The following is a 9,160-nucleotide window of genomic DNA, read 5'->3' as shown; positions in this document are numbered from 1 at the left end:
GATGGTATTTTAATTTAATTAGTATAACAATAGTGATAATGTTTGCCCTTAGCTCATTTTTTTTGTCTGTCCAGCTGAGAAGTACGGTACAAAATCTGACTACCTTGTAGTTTGAACAAAGCAGCAATAGACCCAAATTTTCTACTTGGCGGGATTCAATGTTTTATACAAAATACATCTGAATGAAGTCTACCGGAAGTTAAGAAGCTGATATTTATCGTCTTCCGGTGCCAAATAGACTGCTCAGGTCCCCGCCCCCGGTCTGTCCGGTGAGTGTCGCTGGGTTTGTCGGGAGACCAGTCCCGGCCGTCGGCATCATTGTGCCCATGGTGTTGATGTTGCTGAAGCCCGTGGACTGTCCGAACTGCGTCTGCTGTTGTTGCGGGATTGGGGTCGTGGCCGGGATCCGGTCGAGACCGGCTTTACAGCACATGGGTATCATGGCGCCGGGGTCGTCCACACACATCCCGTTCCTGATGCTCGTGGCTGGACACAGCTGGAAACAAACACGAGCGGCGCACAGTGCACTTTACTCTCTAACCGTGACACACATATACGCAAATACTGGACTTATAGAACAAATCTCGACTTACGTATTGTATGTACCCTGGACTAAATGTAACATCTGGACTAAAGTGTTATACGTAGTATGGATTTAAGTATCATATGTAAAATCTGGACTCAAGTATTATATGTAAAATCTGGACTTAAGTATTTAATGGAGTCTGTACTTAGACTTCTGTAGTCTTGACTTAATACTTGTATGTAAAATGTGGACGTATGCACACGCATACAAATACAGATTTAAGACAAGCATAGAAATACAGATATTCGAAGATGTATTGAAAGTTAAGATTATAGTAAAGCAAATGTGACCACCAGAATACTTACAGCAATACCGCGACCATTGGCGTCAAAGATGCTGTTGAATCCTTCAACGATTTCTGAGGTGCTGGCCACGTGACCAGGTGATAGGAAAAATGGGCGGCCAATGACACCAGTTCTGAAATAAATACGAAACAATCCATAGAGCTCACGGGGTCACTACAACACACCAGACCAGATGATGTCTTTAGAACACACACTGGACCTAATGATGTCATTAAAACATACGCTGGACCTAATGATGTCATTAAAACACACACACACTCGTACACACACACACACACACACACACACACACACACACACACACGCACCGAACCTAATCGTGTCATTAAAGCATACACTTGACCAAGTGGTATTACTGAAACATGAACACTAAAGTCCTAATCCGAATTAGACCTAGCTAGGTTTGTGCCCATTACAAACGATTCATAAAAAGCCTGGATAGAAAACCCGTAAACTGTAATAGTACTCTGATGCTCTCTTACTAAATACAAACCACAGCAGTGATAAACATCAAACTGTTACTTTTTTAATGCAACAAATATTTTTATATAAATTACATCCATACCCTTGAAAATTTTAAACAGACAAGTGGCTGGTCCAGAAAATGCATTTAGGAGGCCCCAGGGACATGTGACCGAAGCAGACCAGTGGCGGATCAGAAAATGCATTAGAGGGCCCCAGGGCCATGTGACCGAAGCAGACCAGTGGCGAATCAGAAAATGCATTTAGGGAGCCCCAGAGACATGTGACCGAAGGCCGCAAACATTCCCGACGAATTCCTTTGATTATCGAAGGTAAAAAATGAATAAATATAAAATTCAGGAGGGTGGCCCTTAGATCCACCACTGCAGACTATACGATTTCAAATAACAAAGCTTGACTAGTTATTACATCTGACAGCTGTGATCACGACAGTCGTGTATACCGTTAACCTTATCATGTAATAGAGTCAGTTTCTAATTGTCTGTAAAACTAATTATGGTATTACACTGTTAAAATAACAGTAAAGAAGGAACGTCTGTTCGTCCTAACATTCCCGTCGATTATATGAACTAACATGTCATTAAAATGATAACATAATTGACCGAGATAATTGTCCGACTGTTCGGCACTTACTCCTGATTGGGTGTACTGATCCACCACGGTCGGTTATCGATGATTCTGCCGAGGTACTGGCCGAGGCAGCCGTCCTCTACTCGGCTGTTTTCTGTGATCACCATCTGGAACTGGCCGCTCGTCTGCGAGTTGGGACTGATCATGATGCGGGCCTCTAACTTGATTTGCTGGTTCTGGTTCTGGTTCCAGGGGTTGAAGAAGTTTTGTCGCTGATTTTGCTGCTGGGGAGAGAAAGCATCCAAATCACATGTGCCACAAACGTCATTACAGCGGTAACCTCGCATATAGAAAACATCACTTCCCATATTTTTTTATTTAAATAAAAGTATACGTTTTTTTTAATGATTGCATTGAACTGATATAATAACATTTGTAAAGAAGATATTGCAAAATATCAACCTTTCATACCAGGCTTGTGGTATTAATTTTCAATCTGAACAAAAACGGTTATTTTTATGAAATCCCCACCACAAAAACCACAAACAAGAACAAACAAAACAAACGAAGAAAAGACACAAAACACTCCACAGTTTACCCCCTCCCCTTAAAAGAGAGATACACTGAGAGAGAGAGAGAGAGAGAGAGAGAGAGAGAGAGAGAGAGAGAGAGAGAGAGAGAGAGAGAGAGAGAGAGAGAGAGAGACAGACAGACAGACAGACAGAAACAAGTAACTAATGGTATAACAGGTTATTGCAACACAGTTTGATAATAAGGCAGAGAAAAAAAATTAAAAGGAAAGAAAGAACAACAGAAAATGTAAAACGTAATAAAATTAAAATATCTTACAAAACCAAAGCTGATATATATTAAATGTAAATCGCGTTTACTAACAATTCTAGAACTAATTAACTTTAACTCATATTTACTAACTGTATCTGCTGTTTACTAACTGTGACTTGTATGTATTAACTTTAACTCGAGTTTACTAACTGTAACTTACATTTACTAATTAACTTGTATTTACTTATTGTAACTCGAGTATATTAACTGAAACTCGTATGTACTAAATGTATCTCGTATTTACTAACTGTAACTCGTATCTACTAACTGTAACTCGTATCTACTCTCTGTAACTACGTAGCTCGTATTAATTACTTCTATTTCGTATTTGTAAACTGTAACTCGCATTTATTAACTGTAACTTATATTTTGTACCTATTGCTCGTATGTACTAATTGTAATCGTATCCACGGACTGTAGTTCGTATTTACTAATTGTAGTTGTATTTTGTAGCTGTGACTCATGTTTACTATAACACGTATTTCCTAACTATAACACGTATTTCCTAACTGTAACTCGTGTTTATTAACTGTAACACGTATTTACCCCGTCTTGGATTGTGACTCTCATCTGATCTCCAGCGGTGTTCTTGCCAATACACGTGATGTATTGAGGGGCTGTAAATATAACCAAACTGTTAAATGTAGTTCCAACCAACACCCCCACCCCATCCCACGATCACCCACAGTAAACCCCTCCACCAATGTTATTGCAGGAGAGTTACTGCAGTAAGTACATTGTTTATTATCATCATTGATTATTGAGATCATTGACTGAACGGAATTAAATAATATTCAAATAAATAAAATTACACACATGTACAAGTTATATTTTAAAATGCACACTGGATTTGGGTTCTAACTGAGCTAGAAACAATTTTTTTCTAATATATGTCTTAGTGCGCCTGCCCCGAGCTGATGAGTTGTAAAACTCAAAGCAAATAAAGAACTTGAACTTGAACCATTATAAGATGGTTGTGTCTAATAACTACTTTTAATGGTAGGCACGTACAATGTTTGTGTCTAATAACGACCTTTAATGGTAGACACGTACAATGTTTGTGTCTAATAAAGACCTTTAATGGTTGAGACATAAGATGGTTGTGTCTAATAACGACCTTTAATGGTAGACACTTACAATGTTTGTGTCTTATAAATAGCTTTAATGGTTGAGACATAAGATGGTTGTGTCTAATAACGACCTTTAATGGTAGACACGTACAATGTGTGTGTCTAATAAATACCTTTAATGGTTGAGACATAAGATGGTTGTGTCTAATAACGACCTTTAATGGTAGACACGTACAATGTTTGTGTCTAATAAAGTCCTTTAAGGGTTGAGACATAAGATGGTTGTGTCGAATAAAGACTTTAATGGTTGAGACATAAGAGGGCTGTGTCTAATAACGACTTTTAATGGTAGGCACGTACACTGTTTGTATCTAATAGATACTTTTAATGGTTGTGACATAATATGTTTGTGTCTAATAACGACTTTTAATGGTAGGCACGTTCAATGTTTGTATCTAATAGAGACGTTTAATGGTTAAGACATAACATGCAGTGGCGGACCCACAAAATCCATTTAGGGGGCCCAGTGACATGAGGCGGAATGCCAATGGAACATTGGGGGAGGTTTGGAGGGGATCGTAAAAAAATGAAAATTAATATATACTAAAATTATGGCTGTCGCAAAATGTTTGTAAGGGGTGGGGTGGGGGTGGGGTGGGGGTGGGGGTGGGGGGGGTGGGTAGGCTGGGTTTTGCTCGAATTAAACGAAAATGCCTAAATCTGGATAACAACATTTATTCATATTTGCATTACTGCCAAACAGTTATATAGTGTTGCAAACGAATCACTACGTATTTGTACATGGATTACAACTAATTTTGAGGGTAGGATGATGAAAATACATCGTACATTTGTACATGGATTACAACTAATTTTGAGGGTAGGATGATGAAAATACATCGTACATTTGTACATGGATTACAACTAATGTTGAGGGTAGGATGATGAAAATACATCGTACATTTGTACATGGATTACAACTAATGTTGAGGGTAGGATGATGGAAATACATCGTACATTTGTACATGGATTACAACTAATGTTGAGGGTAGGATGATGGAAATACATCGTACATTTGTACATGGATTACAACTAATGTTGAGGGTAGGATGATGAAAATACATCGTACATTTGTACATGGATTACAACTAATGTTGAGGGTAGAATGATGGAAATACATCGTACATTTGTACATGGATTACAACTAATGTTGAGGGTAGGATGATGGATATGCATGATAAAAAGATCTCAGGTTAGCGCTTTTCCATCGAATATCTCTATAATTTTTGCCCGAATATCTGTTATAATTTTTGCCCGATTTTGCTCCTGCACTAGGGGTGTGTGTGGGGCAATATGGTGTAGCCCATTCGTCCTGGCTGGTACAGTGGTTTGGTCTGGCTCAGTTGCGGCAGAGTACACCATGATACCAATGTCAAAAAGTAAAGTCAAGGAAATAGTAATAGCTTGTAGCTTTTATAACTCAATTTACATATTATTAATATATTTGTTTGAATATCAGTATCTGCATATCCATATACCAGGTGCCTATTTACATATTAATAATATATTTGTTTGAATATCAGTGTCTGTATATACCAGGTGCTTATTTACATATTAATAATATATTTGTTTGAATATCAGTGTCTGTATATACCAGGTGCCTGTTTACATATTAATAATATATTTGTTTGAATATCAGTGTCTGTATATACCAGGTGTTTCTTTACATATTAATAATATATTTGTTTGAATATCAGTGTCTGCATATACCAGGTGTTTCTTTACATATTAATAATATATTTGTTTGAATATCAGTGTCTGCATGTACCAGGTGCCTGTTTACATATTAATAATATATTTGTTTGAATATCAGTGTCTGCATATACCAGGTGCCTGTTTACATATTAATAATATATTTGTTTGAATATCAGTGTCTGCATATACCAGGTGCCTGTTTACATATTAATAATATATTTGTTTGAATATCAGTGTCTGTATATACCAGGTGCCTGTTGAATATCAGTGTCTGTATATACCAGGTGTCTGTTTACATATTAATAATATATTTGTTGGAATATCAGTGTCTGTATATACCAGGTGTCTGTTTACATATTAATAATATCTATGTACATATTAATAATATATTTGTTTGAATATCAGTGTCTGTATATACCAGGTGCCTATTTACATATTAATAATATATTTGTTTGAATATCAGTGTCTGTATATACCAGGTGTCTGTTTACATATTAATAACATATTTGTTTGAATATCAGTGTCTGTATATACCAGGTGCCTGTTTACATATTAATAACATATTTGTTTGAATATCAATGTCTGTATATACCAGGTGTTTCTTTACATATTAATAATATATTTTTTTGAATATCAGTATCTGTATATACCAGGTGCTTATTTACATATTAATAATATATTTGTTTGAATATCAGTGTCTGTATATACCAGGTGCTTATTTACATATTAATAATATATTTGTTTGAATATCAGTGTCTGTATATACCAGGTGCTTATGGTCGCCCTAATGTTTGTATTAACTCAAACTTCATTTTACATCCTATATATTTTATAATAGGGAGTTAAAATCCAGTATAGGTTAGTAAAACATTAGGACGAGGACACCTCGTATATATGGAGACACCAAACAAGGACATATATTTAATAAGCTATTTTAGTCGTTAAAAAGGCCATGTTAACCAGACATATCTTACGATGGAAGCAAACTCATGACGGGCTCTTTTGAAATCAAAATATCTCATCCTTTCTTACTTTCTTTCTTTCTTTTTAAACAAAAACAAGAAAATACACAAATATAGAATAAAATAAAATACATGTAAAACATTTTTAAATCTTTAAAATATAATCTAAATAGAAGATACAAAGAATACAATTAATTTTAATAAGAAAACTAACAACTGTTTTCTAATATTTAAAGTGACTAAAAATATATATTAAATACACATTCTTGTTTAGAATACCAATGTCTATATATATATATATATATATATATATATATATATATATATATATATATATATATATATATAGTGTGTTTATGGTCGTGTGCTAATGTTTGTAATATATATGTTTTTGTACCTGTGCAAGTAAATTCCGCTTTAGGCTATCACAAATATTATGAAGAAACTGATATTCTAAATAAGAAAATATATTTAATGTTTTATGTAATATATCTTACAATGAAATCAAACAATCCTTTTAAATGTGCCGTCGTTGTGTTGTATTTATAAAGCAAACAGTCACTTTAAACATGCCATCGTTGTGTTGTATTTATAAAGCAAACAGTCGCTTTAAATATGCCATCGTTGTATTGTATTTATAAGTACAACACAGTTATTAAATCAGGTATCTTGTTGAAACGCAAAACAAATACCACAATTAGTAATAATAATAATAAAACAGATTTCAAGTTCAATAATTAGTTTCGTTTTTTCATTGATTAGTTTATTCATTGATCGTCTTATAACAAAGGTAAATAGAATTGACATTTAAATATCATTCTACAATATGGTCCACTATTATCTAAACTGACTGATGCAATGCCTCGTTTTATTGGTGAAAGGCTGGTAGGTACAGGATTCGCAGCCCGGTACCGGCTCTCAACCAGAGTGAGTTTTAACGACCCAATGGGTAGGTGTAAGACCACTACACCCTATTCTCTCTCACTAACCACTAACAACTAATTCACTGTCCTGGACAGACAGCCGGGATAGCTGAGATTTGTGCCCAGGACAGTGTGCTTGATCCTTAATTGGACATAAACACGAAAACAAGTTGAAATGAAATGAATGACATGGATGTTATCGAGGGATGAGAACAGACTTTTGCTGAAGAAACGTTTATATCTTCTCTTGAAGGTCTGCTCTTATGGTTTTTTTTTTTGTAGATACGGTCTATGACAATGAATGGGTATCCGTGGCGTTATTTTCACACTATTAAATACAAATAAAAACATACTTTTCATGTTTATTTTCTTTCTTTGTTTTATTTCATTTTATTTTATTGACAAGAACTAAAGAGCGGTTGTTTATTTATTTATATTTATTAATATTTAGTTTTATACAAAACTAGTTAAATCAAAAAGTGGGGGATGATACTGACTACATACATTGCTAGGTTTCATTTAGTTTCATACACAAGGGTTATTCCAAAATGGATTAAATGTGACAGATATAAACCAGCGACATTTAGTAGAAGTTACACTAGTTTGAAACATAACAATTAGTTATCTCGTGAACATAACGGTTAAACATTTCTACCTCCCTTCCTTCTCGTGAAGCTAAAGAGTTTGTTAAAAAATAATCTCCCCAATTATTGTCCAAAACCAAAACCAAATGTTAGTGACTTACGCATACTGACAAAATGTTGATTGCATTTGGAATCAGGAAACAAGATGCAGACTACTGAGTTGCTGTCAATTATCTAAAGATATCAGTGTTTCTTGTATGATTATTCCAACATTATTCAGTTCACAAAACAATTTGGTGAATGTTTCGGAGTATTATCACTGCGCACTTGTTCGCTCGAGTGAGGTTAGGATACAGCTTTAGAGATCGCCCAAGATGCCAAAATTTGGAATAATTAATTAAATCAATTTTTAATATCAATATTAATTTGAAATGAAACGTCAACTGGGTGTGGGGAGGTGGAGTGGATGTGGGGATGGAGGTGGGTCTAGGGTGGAGATACGCATGGGACGTTAACCACTAAACATGTACTTTATCACCTCAACTAATTGACTAAAACATTTGAAATGTTGGTTTCACTCACTATTCTGGTTTCTCACGCCGAGTCCTCGGGTGTTGCCACCCCAGAATGCTCCAGCGGTGTTTCCGATTCCGCCTAATCCGAATGATCCAGCGGTGTTTCCGATTCTGCCTAATCCAAATGATCCAGCGGTGTTTCCGATTCTGCCTAATCCGTTACCACCCCACCCGCCATTGAGCATATTTCCGCCGAGCTGGGCCCGCACCGCGCCCAACACGACTACAGCTATAAACACAAACATAACCACATCCATCTTCACGATCTCACTAAACTTGCCCGCTATGGCCGAGGCGAATATATTGGTCCTATTTAAAGTGCGAGTAATTAGCGACTGGATTGGGCTTGGCAGAAACTAATAAATTCTCATTGGAGATTGATAGTTTTACTACATCGAGTCATCTCCGATAACAGGTCATCAATCACACATCGAACTGTGGGCCAACAACTTCCGCTTTCAGAGATGGCAGCACGAAGGCAATACTCTGCCTCATGTCATAACA

At 35.9% G+C, this 9,160-nt stretch overlaps 1 protein-coding gene across 2 annotated transcripts; it reads right to left on the bottom strand.

Annotated features, from left to right (window-relative positions):
* Nucleotides 1–8,952, bottom strand: LOC121376530. 2 transcript variants are annotated; one of them, XM_041504435.1, is made up of 5 exons: nucleotides 8,664–8,952; nucleotides 3,334–3,404; nucleotides 2,008–2,228; nucleotides 892–1,003; nucleotides 1–496 (listed from the first exon to the last, which is right to left on the bottom strand). In XM_041504435.1, exons 1-5 carry the CDS (start codon nucleotides 8,911–8,913, stop codon nucleotides 215–217), a joined length of 936 nt encoding a protein of 311 aa, XP_041360369.1. In that variant the 5' UTR covers nucleotides 8,914–8,952; the 3' UTR covers nucleotides 1–214. The 2 variants fall into 2 exon arrangements, with proteins under 2 accessions (XP_041360369.1, XP_041360370.1); XM_041504436.1 differs by having other exon boundaries at nucleotides 2,008–2,225; nucleotides 8,664–8,951.
* Between the last annotated feature and the right edge of the window lie 208 nt (nucleotides 8,953–9,160).

Source organism: Gigantopelta aegis, chromosome 6 (genome assembly GCF_016097555.1).
Source record: "Gigantopelta aegis isolate Gae_Host chromosome 6, Gae_host_genome, whole genome shotgun sequence".
Classification (NCBI taxonomy): domain Eukaryota; kingdom Metazoa; phylum Mollusca; class Gastropoda; order Neomphalida; family Peltospiridae; genus Gigantopelta; species Gigantopelta aegis.
This window is presented reverse-complemented; position numbering and strand designations above follow the sequence as displayed.